A 17,680-nucleotide genomic window follows, 5' to 3' on the forward strand; every position below is an offset into this window, starting at 1 on the left:
TCTCCAAAGTTAATAAAGACTTAAGAGAATAAAAATAAGAATATCTGAAAGTGCGTATTGATTCTGAAAAGTAAGGTGTACAGATATGTACCAGCCATGAAAATGGCTAAAAAGAGGCAACTATTCACTCTTTTCACATTGTAGGACTGGGACAAAGTTAACTTCTGGCTCTAAAAGTTTCACTGGATGACTTTAGCCCTGAGTTGCAATTATCTGCTTGGGACACAGAATTCAGGATATTTGTTATGTACCCATAGAGCACAGAGAAATGAGCTAAGAAATAGGGCATATCCAAATTGGTCAAAACACAACTTGACTGGTTAGCATATATCATACAACTTTTTTATTTCAGGCTGCAATGAAGCTCAGTGAAATCATCATCTGAAAACTCCCAAGGCCCTTCGGACAGTCAAGTGTTGTAAAATATCATTTGTATTCAGCCACTTGGCGCCACTGGGCTTTATGCTCATGCTGTGAAGAATGGATGTGAAATATCATGGAATAAATAAGAAAATCTCAAGTTCCTGCACCAAAATCATTAAGTGGTATGAAAAGAATTGAAGAAAGCTTTGTCCCATCCCTGAACAATGTCAACCTCTGTAATACAACTCAAATGGTTTCGTTTTGTTTTTAAAGGATAGTCAGCAGTCAATACATTTCAAGTACTTTAACACAGTTAAAAAAAAAAAAAAAAAGAACCAAAAACTCGGAAGACAATCGTTCTCTGTATTAAACAGCAATATATAGCTGATAAAAGATTTACTCTGTGTGTGTTGGTGCGTGTGCATAACATATACACAACCCAAATTACTGACAGCGGATGATCACTTCTCCCCACCCCCCATTTTTTGAGGTGGGGGCTGATCAGAGAGGGTTTTGTTTTTTGTTTTTGTACATCTTGAGGCCTCCATCGCCCAGCCCCACTCCACCGCTTGACTGGAAGAAGAGGCAGGAACACCACGGCCCATGGCACAGCAAATAGTTCGGATTCCAAGTCACTGTCTCACACGGCAGAAAAGAGTGATCTTTATCAAGGAAAACAGCGTCTCCAAGAGATTTTCCTTTCAAATGCAAAACCAGAGGCCTTTATGCTCCTTTGATAAGGCCAACTCTTGGCCCAGTGATCTCTTCAGCAGTAAGTTTGTACAATCACAGGCCTTCTGCTTGGTATCTTGGGAGCTGCCCTTAGTCTTATTCTCCTAACAACTTCAATATTTCATGTCTCTGTACTCACACCAGGGAAAGATACTTGGTAAAAAAAAAATTCCCCATTGTATTGTATTCTGTGTGTCCAGTTTACATAGAAACTTCTCAGAAAAGGAGTAAATTCAGTTAAAATACAGATGATTCGGTGGCTCTGTATGGACTGCGGGTTTTGTTTGCTTGTTTGGTAACTACTCCTGTTCCTCTGAAAGTAATGATTCTTTAAAAGCTTCCCTGGGTTCCAAAATATTGAAAGGGTTTGATATGAACTGTTACTTTTAGCAAACGGAAGGTACTGTTCTGCATTCATTTCATGAATTTCAACCTTTGGTCACAGAATATGGATCATAAGTGGAGGTGCAGATAGCCTTTAGATCTACTCAAAGGCTGAAATACTGAGTTAAGTTGCTTCAGGAGTTCTTTGAAGGAGATGGAGAGAGGCACGAATCCTCAAATACTTGATTCATGATCAGAAAAATAAAGTATTACATCCAGGGCCTTTATAAAAGCGAACAAAAGTGTCTTTAATTTAAAAAGATCATACGTTAGGCTAAACTTACTATGCGTGACTCTTAGACATTTTATTGATGCTTCCCTTGGTAAAGAAAAAGGAAAAGCTTCTTATAGTTTTATATTAGACTAATGAAAAAACTAGATAATATAATCATTTTAAGGATAGCTCTAAATACAAATGTGATGCCAGAACTTGGCATGTAAGGTTTTAACAAATAACATGTAATTTGCTGCTTCTTTTAATGAAAAAATTGCAGGTCATTTATGTCTAACTTGTATAAAGTTTAAAGTTTTAAGATTATCAGATACTATAAAAGTAACAACTAATTCAGGGTAATAAAGTTTTTATAATCAAAATTTTAAGAGGACAGAATTATAATTTAATTAATATAAGAATGAGAATTTAATTAATATAAGAATTAATATAAGAATATACAAGAGAGTCACTATGTGCATATTATGAAACCAAAATACATGGTTTCATCCTGCTTCTGGTACTCCTCCTAGTTATATATATTTAGTTTAGATAGATCACAAATATGGTTCTATGAATCCAAAATTATGAATTCAATATTTAAAATGTTATTTTTAATGCAGATTCACAATACATAATGCAGTCTATTTAAAACATTACATTTAAATTACATGCTAAATTTGGTTAACAAAGGCCTAATTTTCTTTTTTCTAAATTTCAATATGGTACCTTGAAATACATGTACACACACACACACACACATATATATATTCTAAATGTCCCAATCACAAGAAATAATTGCCTTTCCATCCTAAAAGCATGTGTGAGCATTGTTAAAATGTACGTGTGGATGTGTGTGTATATATATATATATATATATATACACACCTCTGCAGATCTATCTGCATTCCCACAAACACCGTATAGATAAGTAAATTGTCTGTTAATATTCCTACGGACTTTGTATTGTAAATACGAGCTCTTGGATCAATGATGGTGTATCCGGCAATAAAATATATTTACCCTCATTTGTATAAGAGTCAGTCTCTTAGACCTCTGATGGATTTTTCATATGTGGTTTGGGTTTTATGAAAAATGACACAAGAGGCTGGGTAACTTTGCCCATCGCCTACCTTCACTCTGTCTCTTTCCAACTTTGCACATATGTGCACCAGCCACACACAGAGTATGTACACAAACACACAAATATTTCAAAATGAAAACAATGTCTAACAATACTGCATAGGACATTGACATGGCAATACAATCAGGATCTATGCCCGGATATTACTATTAACAAAACATCAGTTATTCCCATTACATAGGAGCTTCTCCCTTCTCCCCCAATCTCTTCATAGCACAGTAAGTTTCTTTTAAAGAAAGGGAAAAATGGATGCTTAGAAACATGGTGTTTTTAATCTGATCCAGCCCTCTGGCTTACCTTAGAGATTGTGTATTTGTGTGTATATGTGTGTGTAAAAATCACATTATATACAATACAATTTTTACAGAAAGCCTGGCAGCTACAAATAAGAGGTAGAACTACTCAAAACTATGTTTCCTGCTGCAGGAAAAAATTCATTTTCTTTACAGTAATTAAAAAAAAGTTTAAAAAATTGACAAAAAATGAGTTGCAGGTTAGGCCCCATAATTTAAACAACAAAATCTACGAAGAAAATATTCTTCAATGTACTCAACAGATAAGTTCATTAAAGGGTTAAAAAAAGTTGCATAGGAAAAAGGGATATTCTAGCACTTGCTACAATGATGGCAATAGTTTCTCTACAGGGAGTAAAGTACCTTGAGTTTTTCTTCTTCTGATAACTCTAAGATTAGGGCTCACAAGCAAGAGCAAGTTAGCATAGCAGCACTTTTTTCCAGTCCTGGAGAGCTCGATAAGCAAGGAGGGACTCTGCCTGGAGGCCCCAGTTTCTTCTACCAGAGAGACACAAGCCAGTAAGTAAGCACAGCTCCAAAGCTAAAGTTGTAAGTTCCTTCAATATTTTAATCAAAGGTGTTACAAAAAGCCTTAATACTTTTGCCCTCTGCTTAATAAAGGGAAAGGACGGGGTCTGTGCGTGTCTTGAGTGACAAAGGAATTTGGATGTCAGAGGACACATCTGAAAAAAAGAAAAGAAGAGGGGATTCTTCAGATGTTTTTAAGGAACGGTGCACTACTGTCTTGATTTTACCTATGCAAGAGAGAAGCAGAGTGAGTGCTAGATTATTTGGCCAATGACCAAAAACCAAAACAAAACAAGAATTAAAAAATAAACAACTAGACAAAACCCAAGAACATTAACAACAAAAACTGTCCATTTGAAGAAAGACAAACAGGTTACAATGTAGTTTCTGTTCCCTTGCTCCTCCAGAAATAATCATTGTCTTCAGGCTCAAGTTCTATCCTAATTTGAGGCACAACTTTTACTGGAGTTCTAGGAGGACTAGAGAAAAAAGAGAAAAAAGAAGAAAAAAGAAATAGTAAGTAAATCGGATTCCCCTTGTCATCTGTCAAATGTATGTGCATTGCGCAGAAGCTGAACGTGTTCTCTGTTCTCTTTACTTACCTACTCTCTCCTTATTAAAAACAAACATTTTAATTTTTTTTATTTTTTTAAAGATTTTATTTTATTTTATTTTGACAGAGAGACACAGCGAGAGAGGGAAGACAAGCAGGGGGGGTGGGGGGAGGGAGAAGCAGGCTTCCCGCTGAGCAGGGAGCCCAATGCGGGGCTCAATCCCAGGACCCTGATATCATGACCTGAGCCAAAGGCAGGCGCTTAGCCAACTGAGCCACCCAGGTACCCCAAAAACAAACATTTTTTAAATGGGATGAAGGTACAAAAGAGTCAAGAGATTCAAGTAGAAAATTTCATAAACTTTCACACTTAGATTAAAAACAAAAAAACACAAAAACACAAAAATCAAGAAGGAGGACTGACAGGTGGGTGATACTATCAGAAATCAAAGGACAAATAGACCTACATGAAGAAAATGTTCTGAGATTTTGCTTTTTGGAAAATCAAGGAAGATGTGAAATGTCTAGAGTCGTGTTAAGATTAGGGAAGAAAACTACTGGACAGCTGACAGAAAACAGCGGTTATCCCTTAAATCAGAGATGATATGGAAATGATAAAAGCAAACATTGATCCTGGGCTTTACCTTAACGATACTGAATGTGTCCATTACTTCTAAGGATAGTAGGTCTCTTAGAATACTTTCTACATAAAAGCTGGGGTGAGGTTTGGGGATTGGGTAATTGATTCAAGATAGCTTGTAGATAGGAAGGAAAACAAGGCGTTCTGCCAATAATCTGCCATGGACTACATTTCTGTGGGGTAATCATCCCATAGAACAACATAAAACACCGAGTTGTCCTTTACCTTGGCATACAAGTGACTGAAGGAAAGGAATTTTATCAGCATGATGTGTGGCGTTCAAGGAATGTTGGTGATCTTTCTCCTGGAAAAGAAAAATTTCTTTAAATCGTGAACAGTACCCTTCGGTAACGTATAAAATTAGAGTAAAAATAAAAATCTTTGTAAAAATTGATGCATTACAATTGGAAAGAGAGAGGCAAATTTAGACAATTTCTTTTTTCTTTTTTTTTAAGATTTTATTTATTTATTTGAGAGAGAAAGAGAAAGTGAGAGAGGGAGAGTATGTGCAAGCAGAGGGAGGAGTAGAGGGAGAAAGACAAGCAGACACCACGCTGAGTGCGGAGCTGGGCTTGATCTCATGACCCTGAAATCATGACCTGAACCGAAATCAAGAGTCAGATGCTCAACCAACTGAGCCAGCCAGGCACCCCTAGACAATTTCAAGAGACATCGTATTGAGCTAAGAAACTAAGTTAGGTGACCAAGATAAAAATCTGTTAGTTTCATTTCCCCTAGGTATTCTGGGATGGACCACTGTTGTTTTCTTCTGTGAAAGGGTAGGAGGCCAATCAATTTTAGAGCATCTACTTAATGTCTTCAGCCTTGCCCTTGGATTTCCTTTCATCTTCAGCACCCACAGTTTTGTCCTGGTGTTATTCATGGGGGAGGAAAAGATTGTGAGGAACTTAATTATCGGGCACCTCTACTATCAGTTTTGTTCTTTCATGGCTTATAAAAGATTAATATGACATTAGAAAAGATTTCAGTTAGAATGACCAAAGATATTTTGGTTAAGTAAATTTCTAATATCATATCAATTTTCCATGTATCCTTCTAATGGGTTTTTGAGAGAATGAATAACAACCAGCACTAAATAATTGATTTGCCATAAACTTTTTCCATGAATTCTAGCTGGTGGTGCTTTTTTAAATTTTTTATTTTTGTCGCAGCCTTTAAACTGTACCTAGAAAGGCTGTAACAGGTCATGATGCCAACAGAAGACATATGTGCCATGTCCCTTTCACAGTTTCATTTTGCTACTAATGCTCTAGCCTTAATAAATGAAACATGAAGCCAGGATACGGCTTGAGGAGCTTGAATTCAGAAAAGAAATATTAACTAAATCCTGCTGATAGGACTGAAGAGAAATTAGCCTCAGTTACAAGTTACAGGTTACGGACTGGACACCAAAGCGAGACTGTTCTCTAAACCCAGTGTGGCAGCCAGCCTCCAAGGTGACCCCCGATGTTCCCTGCGCCTCCTGGTATTCATGTCCTCGGGTAATTCCTCCCCATTTTGTACCAGGGTTGGTCTGTGAGGGACCAACAGAACATGGCAAAAGTGATGGCACGTCACTTCTGAGATTCAGTGATAAAAGACTGCAGTTTCTGTCTTGGTTTCTCTCTCCATTCTCACTGGCACTGGGGGCAACTATATGATGGGCAGCCCCACGGAGGTGCCCAGGGGCCGGGGAACTGAAACTTCCTGCCGACTGCCTTCCGCGTGAGCTTAGGAGCAGATCCCAGTTCCTGTTGTCTTCAAGCTTGGCCCCAGCCAAAAGCTTGTTTGCAATCTCACGGGAGACCCAGAGACAGAACCACCTAAATCCTCTCTGTTCCTACATTCCTGAATGTCGGGAATGTTATAAGGAAGTACTTGTTTGTTGTTTTAAGTTGCTAAATTCTGTGGTAATTTGTTACATAGCAACAGATAACTAATATACCCATTTTTCATAAATAGTCATTCATTCCAAACTTCTCTTGGTAACCTCTTACTGAAGTCGAAGTGGCACTGTCAAACGGAAATAAAAGTGTCTCAACTGTCTTTTTTCTCCCTTAATAGGTCAGTAGACTTTGAAGTGCATCTGGATCTAAAAGAAGATATTTTCTTCAAATGACACCCCAAAGTGAAAGTAGTTTGGAAGCAATTGCTACTTGCTATTGGAAAAGCTTGAGATATTCACTAATGTTACCATAGAGGTTGTCCCCTTTTTCAAGTGGCCTGTTACCCCAATTACAGAAGAAAAGATGATGTGTCAGAAATCACTACACCTTAGCCACCAACCTATCACCCCAAAAGACCAGTCCAGTTAAAAAGGTGTTTTTGAAATAGCAGAAAAGGAATAAGGAAATTAGGAAGAAACTGCATATATCTTATAAGTAATACCTAAAAAGTTGTATTAATATTTTATGATTGCTAATTTAATTGAAAATAACAATTATTCCAAATGCTCAGCATGAACAATGGATTCGCTGATGATTCAGATGCAGGTTCTGTCTGAGCTCAGCTGGTCATTGGCTGAAGCCTAAGGCAGACAGACAGTAACAGACAGTGATGTGGTACTACAAGCCACACCTCTAAATGCCTGCGGGAAAGAATGGAACGCCAATCAAAAATACGGTTATGAGCTTAGCAACTGAAAGAAACTGGTGATAATGTGGGTCAGAGAAAAGACTACCAAACAAAAACTTAAAAGGTTATGGATAAAAGGAAAGAGAACGAAGCTCAAGGAATGTAAAACTAAGTTTGATAGTAAGTAAGTGTAAATCTTCACACAGAAAAACAGAAAAGAAAATAGAGGGAAAGTTAATGTAAATGATAATTCTAAAGTTTCTTCTCTGCAAGTGCAAATCATGTTTGAGCAGACATGCAAGAGGTTAGTTCTACTCACTGTCGGAAGGTTTGCTATCACTTAGGAAAGGTTGCTGTTCCATGATGTCCATTGGAATTTTAATACTTGGAACTTTTTCTGAGTATGGGCAATCAGACTGTGAAAGAAATTTACAACAATTTTTAGAAAGTTTTTACTATATAGCCCTCCCTCTCTCCCAGTATTGATCAAACCTATCATATTACCATTTACATTGTCTAAGGAGAAAAGACTTTGACATAATCATTTTTACTTGCTAACTTTTCAAATTCTACACAATTTTTCTCACATTTGTTCTCCTCTCTTCTGACTTAATGGGATAAAGTCAATTAAAACTAAAACCACACCAAAGAGAGATCACTATAAATTAAAACAAATGTAAAGCTTTCCATAAGCTGGATTCCCAATCCGCAAATATTTATGGCTTTGTTGTAGGGTAAAGTAAATAATCTCAACATGAAAGATTAAATTTAGTAAACTCCCTCAACTAGAACATGGTCTTGAAATTCCTGTTTCGTTTATGCTTTCTGATTCCATGTCCAAGATTTTCCTTCCAAGACAAGTAGAAGACTAACATTCACTATCAAGGAGCCCTTGATGTATAGTTGAAAATAACCCCCCCCAATACTCCATCAAAACTATTTTAGAGTTAAAGGTTCATTTAAATTTGTTTATACCAAAAATATCTGAAAGCTTAGCAAAACAGAAAATAAACAAAAGGAAGGTACCTATGATTGTCAGGTAAGCAGAGAAGAATCACAACCAAAATAAAATGATAAAATCAGGCAGCTATTCATGGGGCTGTTTGAAAAAACAGGTCACCAAAGCCAAAACTATAACAGATTTTCACAGGATTACCTCCTTCCTTTTTTAAGGAATTCATTATATTGAATACAGGTCTATGTTTGGACTGAAAAGATCAAATCCATTCCTTAACTGAAAGTACCAAAGTGATGCCCTTTAGCAGAAAGATGGGAGGAGGAAAAAAAAAAAAAAAGAACCAGAGGTCAAAGAAAATAAAGAAAAAATAAACCTTAACATACAGACTACTATATATATTGCAAATTCTTTTAAGGTGAATCTAAAGAGGGTAATAGGCCACAGTATGATTTTAAAGGACTAAGATATTGCACTTAAATTGACCAAAACAAAAAAAAAGAAGATGCCACATGCATGTACCTTTATGAGAATATCAAGAAGGACAAGTTTTAATCACAGTATTTCAAACGTTTCTCCAAATAATAGCATTTATAGATGAACAGGTTGGAAGCCGACCCTTAACCATAGCCTACCAGCCAGATCCAAAAATGACTGAGTGGTTCAAAATACTGCCAAGCCATAATTTTCAATACTTCTGCGCATAAAAGTTCTGTAGCTGCCGTGCCCCTGTGTAGCTCTCTTTATCAATGGACCCCAGCACCCCTGATTACGAGGTGAACGCTAGGAGAGCCCCTAAATAATGAGCTCAACACAGAGAACTTATTACACATATGTATTCTAAATTGCCTGGTTGAGTTCACTAAGACAAATACATAAGCTTGCTGTTTTTTGGCGGGGGCTGGGGGAAGAAGAGAAAGAGGAAAAGAAAAGAAACAAGTATCACACATTATCTTCAAGAAAACTGTTGGAAATACAGAGCTGGAAATGGGAAATACCATTAATAAAATAATAGAATTGTTTAAGTAAAATATGATTTCTTAAAAATTGAAACAAAGAATTAGAAGGACTTCTCAGGAGCTCATCTGATCCAACTTTTGACACCAGAGAACACAAATTTAAAACATCTCAAAAGTCGGTATTTTATTATTTTTTTCTTAAAAACGATTAGAGATGAGGGTTCTATAATATTAGTTCATATATTAGTAATATGTGATAAATTTTAAGTTTGGTGTCCATGTACATCAACTGGCATACTTGTTTTGAAAATTCAAGATGAAATATTACTTCAATTATGTCAGTATTTCAGGCATTCCTTTTTTCTTTTTTGTCTTGAGTGGTCTAGAAATTAATTTCAAATTTTGATTTCTAGTCAATGTGTAAACATATCATTCTTTTTAACACTGCACCCTAATCTGTACTGCAATTTAAACACAATCTCTTTTTCCGTCATCACTGGAAACAGAAAATCTATACACTTGTTCTCATTGAAAATGGATGATGACAGTCACCAAAGCTCCCTCGGACTCTTTTCTCTTTAGCTAAATGTGCCTCATATATTTAGCCTTTTTTTATTGGATCAATTTATCTGAAATCCAATTTTGTCTGTTGCCTTCCTTCACTGCACTATTTCTAAGTTCTCCACAAAGAATACAATCAGACAGCCTGACCAGCTGGAAATAACCAGACGGGCCTGGGCTAGAGTTTTGGCTTTGCCAGTACTGGCCGGGTACACTTAGAAAAATGACTTAACATTTTTCAGGCTACATTTTCTCCTGTAAAATAGGAACAGAAACATATACTGTAAAGAGCTGTTATGGCAAGTAGGACGTGTATGCATGATCACTCAAAATGATCAAGTACAGAGTAGACACCAAAACTTAACTATATTCCCACTTTACAACTGTAAACCAGGGGTGCAATTAGAATGTGGATACTGCGCTGTGTAAAATCCACAACAAATCTTCACACAGAAAATGTCATTTTGGCAGTCCTTTCGAAAGGCTACTGGGATAAATTATGCGTGTGTGCGTGCGTGTGTGTGTGCGTGTGTGCGTGTGTGAAATAATCCCAGCTGTTCTCCTAGTACTGATTACAGACCCCTACTGGAGCACCTGTGAAATGGTCTCCTAAAGAAAAAAAAAAAAAAAAAAGGCCAATAATTTTATTTCTCAACTTAATCACTCAATTGCAGGAGGATCATCTGGACTACAAAACTGCCTACTACAATTATGTATAAAGACCCTAAGCTCCAATTCCCTTTCCTTTTCACTGAAGGGTTACAGAGAGATCATCTTAAATCATGTCCAAGTTCAATGTGAGGATAAGTACAATAGAAGAGAACTGTGGTTGAGAGCCTACTCAAGTGGATACATAGATCACCGGAGGTGAGGTCATAGGTATTTGTCCACATCAGGCTTGAAATTACATAAAACTGAGTTATTAGCTCATATTTAAATCCTGGATCATCAATAGTGAACCAAATACATTTTATAGCATTATGAAGCAAGTTTTCTTTTTTATCTATGAGATGGGAGACTGAAGTTCTTTAGATGTGGTGGGCTTTTTTTTGGAAGTCATTTTATCGCTATTAGTATATTAATGGCTACAGAAAGACTTCAGAAAATATAAAAAACTAAGGAGAGAAAATAAAGGGCAAAGGAAAGTGAAGAATGACATGTAACCCAGCCAGGTGAACATTCTTGGAACTCAGCCATATCTCACATAAAGGATTATATGTATTAATATATATATATTTCACATATATATATATTTCACATATATATTTTTTTCACATTTATCTCTTTAGCTTTACTTTGGAATTTTGGAAAGTTCCTTACATCATCATTGTCACTGTCCAGACTTCCTTTCTTCTTTTTCTTTTTCTTCTCATCTTCCTTCTTTTTCTTGTCCTTTTCTGGAATGACATCATCGAGGAAGCTGAGGTCATGTTGGGAGAAGAGGTAGTCCATGCCTTTTCGGACAGCTACAAGTGCCAAGATCTAAAAGGATAAATATAGAAAGTATAAAAGAAACCATGTCAGATGAAGTCATGGTGAGCATTGATAGTACCCTATCAAAGGCAGTAGAAACCTATCTTGCATAAGGCTAGAATATGATAGAACTCATCTTGCTTATACGGATTTATATTACCTGGACCACAGACATTTTCTTTATGGGGAAAGTTGGGTCATAGAAGTCTTAAATAAAACTTACTTTCTTCACTGAAATGTATGATCACATTCACTTAGAATGTCAACACGAAAGGATTATTTTTTTTTTTAAGATTTTATTTATTTATTTGACAGAGAGAGAGACAGCAAGAGAGGGAACACAAGCAGGGGGAGCGGGAGAGGGAGAAGCAGGCCCCCGGCTGAGCAGAGAGCCCAATGCGGGGCTCGATCCCAGGGCCCTGGGATCATGACCTGAGCTGAAGGCAGACGCTTAACGACTGAGCCACCCAGGCACCCACGAAAGGATTATTTTTTAGACCATTTTCTTCCATGTCAGATTTTCAATAAAATGACCGAAAGTTTAAAGGGAAGAAGCAGCCTGCATTTGATTTCTAATTATTCAAAATTAAAACATTACACAAGTTTTTGAAAATCAAGAAAATCTCTACAATGTACAGTATACTACAACATCTTCAAAGTACTAATAATGAGGCAGTCCTTGAGTATGCTCAGACCATTTAATCTATGGGGCAACTTCAATCACTACTATGACCAGAAAACTTACAGTGTGTCAGAGGCTGTGCTAAACTCTTAGGCAGGATTTTCTCATTTATTCCCACCACAAACTCAAAAAGTCGATATTACGATCTCCATCTTACAACTGAGGAAACTGAGGCCTGGAGACATAAGTATGTCATCCAAGATCACAAAGCCAGGTAAGGAAAAAATACAAGGGCTCCAGCTGTCTGCCTCTAAAATCTTAAAATATATATCTTTGATGCTATGAGTTGCCCTTGAACAGTCACTTCTAAAGATGCATTAAAGATGCCTTTGCTCAAGAGTAAAATTAGTACACACAGGATATATGAGAATCATGACTCTGTCTCAGATTAAACAGTTGTGTTTATCCACATCATGCTCTCTATAGGTCCGTTTCTTCATCTCCTAGAGAAATTAACAACATCTACCCTACTGATACTACATTATTGTTTGGTGATCAAAGAAAAGCTCTAGAAAGATAAAAAATAAAGTTATAAAGGGAACGCATTTTTTTATTAGTATTAAGCACAAGCAGTAAGTGATTTACTGGACTATTTCAACTTTATCCAGGTATAACTTTGTTTTTCCTGTCTTTAGCAAAACTAATAGGTAGACTGTACCAAGAGGCAAATGGGAGTCATTTCTCATACTCATTGTGTTTTCCAGTACTAACAGAGTTTAAGACAAAAAAGGGGGGGGTGGATATAAGGGACCATCATGAAAAAAATATGACTCTACAAATATCACTAGTATTTTATGGCAAAAAAAAATTACAAACAACAAATACACATGAGATAAAATAATAACTCTGGCTAAGAGTAAGAGGATTTTTATTAAAAAAAATAAAGTATGTCTGTGTATGAGAATTCTGTTTCCAAAGTTGTGGGAGAGACAGATCAGACCTGAGGCTAGCTTGGTGACTTGCTTCAAGTATATGCGTGTGCATTTTCTTGCAAGAAATGGAAAATTATGGTAAAGTATAAAATTTAATGATAAAGCCGAATGCAGGGCTAGCATTTCCTTTTTTCCTTCTTTCACTTGTACTTCCAAGTGCAATGCTAGTTATTTTACCTTGCTTCTCATCATATCGTGGCAAGGACTGAGAGCCCAGACTTATCCTTAAACTTAGCAAGAACTTCAAAAACTGCACTTTTCACTCCATTCCTTCTAATTCACTGGGACCTCTCAGAAGTTGCCAAACTTGTTTTCTTATTACTTGGACTGTAATGTGCTGTACTTTATCATTTAGATTGATTCTATTGTACAATATTTTAAAAATAACTCCTGTGCACTGGTGTCTACTAGATGTCAGGCATTGTGCTCTATACTTCATATTTATCATCGTTGCTCAGAATGACAATACTAAAGCCATGCCCATTTTACTGACAAGTTCATGGCAGCTCATGGAGGTTCCCCGGCCAGCAGAAACCAGTGTTGGTATCTGAACTCAGCTGAGTTTGACACTAAAGTCCAGCATAGATGACCACAGACATAGGAACCTTAAATAACAATTGATCAAATCAAAATTATTTGGCCAAAGCTGGAAAAAATGAGAACCACACAGAAAAGACGTATGTGTCTTCTATATTATAAAAACAAATGCCACTGCTATGACTTCATGGGGAGGTTCAATCAAAGGAATCCTTACCATGACTGGAAAGATGATAGCAGCCACGGTTGACTTGAGGATCCAGAGCAGGGCTAGACACAGCACCTGCAGGAAGGTGAATAGGTGGACCCTGCGCAGGGGGACATGGCGCAGGTAGATAAAGTCTGGCTGGTGCTTCAGGGGCATCAGCAGCAGCTTCAGACGATCCATGAACTGGGGAGGAAAGGAGATGAGGGTACAATCATATTACTTCAAGAGCAGATACACAGAGTCATTTCCACAATGCCTAACTAACGACTAGTCATTTATATATTCTATAATTTAGGCAAGCAGTGTCCTTTTCAGAGGACCCCGGTCAGAGAATGCAGAAATTTAGTCCAGCACAGTAAGACATGATAGGAGTCTTCCAATATTGTTACTTTGCAGGAATGTTATGCAGATATAGGAGACAAAGTGGCCACCAAAGAATAAAGTCACAAAGCCAAATATAAATTCTAGATGCTCATCTCTTACTTTCTGTTTTTACTATCTGAGTCTCCGGAGAGAGAATCTTGTGACTATTTTTGTAATGAAGGAAGACATCTAACTCATGTATCTTACTCTGCCTCAGCCACCTTACCTGAAAGAAGAAAAGATGCTACTATGCATCTTAGACATTTCGGGATGTTTCAAGGATATAAAGGAAGTTTCCAACTTGAAAATGGGAATGCATTGGTATTTTCATAAATTCCACATTATTTATCTATGGCATAACTTAACTAATAACATTCAGCAATTCATTACCATTCTTTTCAAAGAAAAGCCATAGGACTACGATGGTGAGTTTCAGAGTGTCAACAACTAGACATTGGAACCTAGGAGAGGCTATCACAATGTTGCACAGAAACAGGTACTACACGGGCCGCCGAGCACCTCTGTGCCAGGTGCTGTGCCTCAAAGATTAACTGCTGAGTTGCTGTGGATGATGGTGAGGATGATATTTAGGTACCTCCCAGAGGATCCCTCGAATGAAAGATACTCAGTAAATAGCTGCTGAATTCAATTATTATGTAATAAGACTCTGACATAATATCTCTACTTTCTTTCCAGAGGAAAGGGGGAAGTGTGCAAATAAACTAGACTATCACAGACAAGCTTCTTGGAAGGTATTTCCTATGTAACAAACTTTCTTTCTCTGTCTAGGCCTACTTTTGACTGGAGGGGACCCTGCTGTTTATAAAGACTGGGTTACAAAATTTCTTGCTAAATCAAATCTTGCCAAAAGGTCTAAAAGAGGGAGAATCAAGAGAAAAGTAAAGAGAAAAGGCAAGAGGGACAACAGCACTGCAGAATTTAAGAAATCCCCAGGCTGTGCCTTTAGCAAAAGATTTTTTTCCCCATCCCTGTGAAATTGTTGATTTTTTGCCTTCTATTTAATTTAATAAACATGTACTGAGCTCCAACTATCGGTTAAGTACCTAGAACATATAAAAATCAAACTTCTGATCTAGACTGACCTATTAAGGCCAAAAAAGAAAAAAAAAAAAAAGAAGAAGAACTATTAGTTTGGGAGCCATATTAGTTCCATATTTTTCCATTTAGGGGAAAAAAGAATATTTACAAAGCCAGGTACTTGCCCAAAAGTTTCATAGGCACAAATAAACACCCATTCACATTCAACTAGTCCAATCTACAAAGCACCATCTTGTATTTTGTGACAAATATCCCAACAGTGAAGAACTCTACCCAGAGGGGACCTAAAAAACGGAAAAATAAAACAGCCTTTTCTGTTTTGGGGGGTCTGGCCCCCTGCCCAGCTCTATCTGACTCTAAAACCAAATTAATCTAAATTCAATAAATGAAAGCAAGGACTATTATGAAGGGGTTTAAATAAATTCTTATGATGTTCACAGAACATGCAGTCTTTTCCCATTAAAACATTAGTAAGTGCTAAATAAGTCTACAATTAACAAGGTGCCAGAAAGCAGCAGAAGTACTTCCAGTCTCCCGGTGCCAATTAAATTAAACCTCAATTGAAAGACAAAGTCCCTTACGAAGTTTTCCCCAGTGATGTTTTTTTTAAAAGGGGCCAGTTTTACCCAAATTGTGAATAGCTTAAGTTTTGGACAAAAGTAGCACTAAACCACATTGACTTTATTCTTTTATTGATGCAAAACTTTTGATTATTTATCTCAGTCATGTGAAAAGCGAATCAAATAATAGCCCGTTCTTAGTATGGTTTAAAGGCAGATGGATAAACAGTATCTTGAGGAGCACACCGAAAGGGTTCAATTTCCTTCTTGAGATGAAGGAAGGAAGGAGAGAAGAAAAGAGAGAAGGAAGGAGGGAAGGGAGGAGGGAGGAAGATAGGTCACAGCTCTCTCACTTCCCCAGTTAAATGACCTTTAACAGCTTATTTCAAGAATGGTACGTATGGTAACATTTGTTAGCACAAATTAATTCTGTTAATTAAGTCAGAAATAAGAAGCAGGTGTATGGCAGAGAAAGTCGGAAACAAATGCCTTTTATCTATCTATCTATCTATCTATCTATCTATCTATCTATCTATCTATCTATCTATCTACCTACCTACTTACCTATCTAACATATAGTGCAACATTCTTTTCGGTATACAATGTAATGATTCAACAATTCTATATACTACTCAGTGTTCATCATGATAAGTACTCTTAATGCCCTTTCTCTATTTCACCCACCCCCCCACCTCCCTCCCCTCTGGCAACCACCAGTTTGTTTTCTGTTAATACACACATTTTAAAAATTCAGCAGTTAATGAGTAGCACTTCTCATCAAAGATCTGTTACTGGACTACTCTTACTACTAGAAGGAAACACAACTATATTTAGATTGCTATGGAAAACTTACTTGCACACCATTAAGGGATGCTACCCCCATATACAGGAACACACCATAGAGTACAGGCATGGGAATAAACTAGAAAGAAAAAAAAATGGAGAAAGGTTAAAAAAAAATAATAAAAACAGTAATGAAGAAGGATAGTTTAAATAAAGGCCAAATCTGAAACTAAAAGCTAGGACATAATAATATAGTGACCTCTAATTAGTGTACTCGTCATTGACAAAACTTCTAAACTCTATACTAAAAATACGTGGAGGGAGACTTTCAACTTTCATTTGATGCCCGTTGGCATTTTTTTTTAAACAATCAGCATGCATGACCTCAAAAATAATTTTTTTAAATGGGAAAAAAAAATGTTTCCCTTTCCCCTTAAAAGGAACGATTATGTAAACCAGATGTTTGCATGAAATGTGAGGTAGAAAGAGAGGTAGACAGTGGTTGCTTCACTCCTGAGACCAAGTTCCTTTCCAACAGTCTGTTGATTTTTTCTTAATAATATTTGCCAAATGATCTATCAGTTTGGTGTGTAAATGCCTCTTTCAATTAAGCAAACATCAAACGGCTGTCCCCTTTCTTCCTCTCAGGAATATTAAGAGGACTAACTAATGAGAACACTGCTTGAAAGGAGCATCGGGCATACGGAAGCAATTAATTATACACATGTAGTAATACACATCTTTAAAGAGTGAATTAATACATTTTCAGGCATTAATTAGCAAGAGTCTTTTACAATAATACAAAGTATTTTAACAATAGCAAGTTCCAATTCGATGTTCCTTAAGTTTTATCTATTCCTAGACCTTTGAAATGTCCTTAGTACTGTAGAAACTAAGCAACTCAAGGTTGATTCTATTTCTAGGAAGTCTTCTATTTGAACAACAAAAGGTTCTCAAGCTTGGATTTTGAAAAGAAGTTCAAGTAATTTCGGTTTTCAAAAACCACAATCAATTAAGTTCCATCTTACCAAATCTACATAAAGGAGGCTTTGTAGCCAGGAAACAGTATGATTTCAGAGTAATTTTTAAAGAACTATAACATGTATTAAATGAAACACAATTTCTATCAGTCTCCCCTTGGAATGACCTAAAACGGTTCTGTATCTGAGACCGTTTGGCCACTACT

At 36.7% G+C, this 17,680-nt stretch overlaps 1 protein-coding gene across 5 annotated transcripts in view; it reads right to left on the reverse strand.

Moving 5' to 3' along the window:
* Window positions 1-354: 354 nt before the first annotated feature.
* The window catches only part of SLC4A4 (solute carrier family 4 member 4), a 351,065-nt gene continuing 333,739 nt past the window's right edge, over window positions 355-17,680 (reverse strand). For all 5 annotated transcript variants that reach the window (XM_035004843.1, XM_035004842.1, XM_035004844.1 and 2 more), the window contains exons 21-26: window positions 16,565-16,633; window positions 13,739-13,912; window positions 11,218-11,379; window positions 7,742-7,838; window positions 5,074-5,152; window positions 355-4,134 (exon numbers count right to left, since the gene is read on the reverse strand). In XM_035004843.1, the coding sequence (XP_034860734.1) occupies window positions 5,109-5,152; window positions 7,742-7,838; window positions 11,218-11,379; window positions 13,739-13,912; window positions 16,565-16,633 (546 nt within the window). In that variant the 3' untranslated portion in view covers window positions 355-4,134; window positions 5,074-5,108. The remainder of the gene's footprint in view (window positions 4,135-5,073; window positions 5,153-7,741; window positions 7,839-11,217; window positions 11,380-13,738; window positions 13,913-16,564; window positions 16,634-17,680) is intronic.

Source organism: Mirounga leonina, unplaced genomic scaffold (assembly GCF_011800145.1).
Source record: "Mirounga leonina isolate KUSES-001 unplaced genomic scaffold, KU_Mleo_1.0 Mir_129, whole genome shotgun sequence".
NCBI lineage: Eukaryota > Metazoa > Chordata > Mammalia > Carnivora > Phocidae > Mirounga > Mirounga leonina.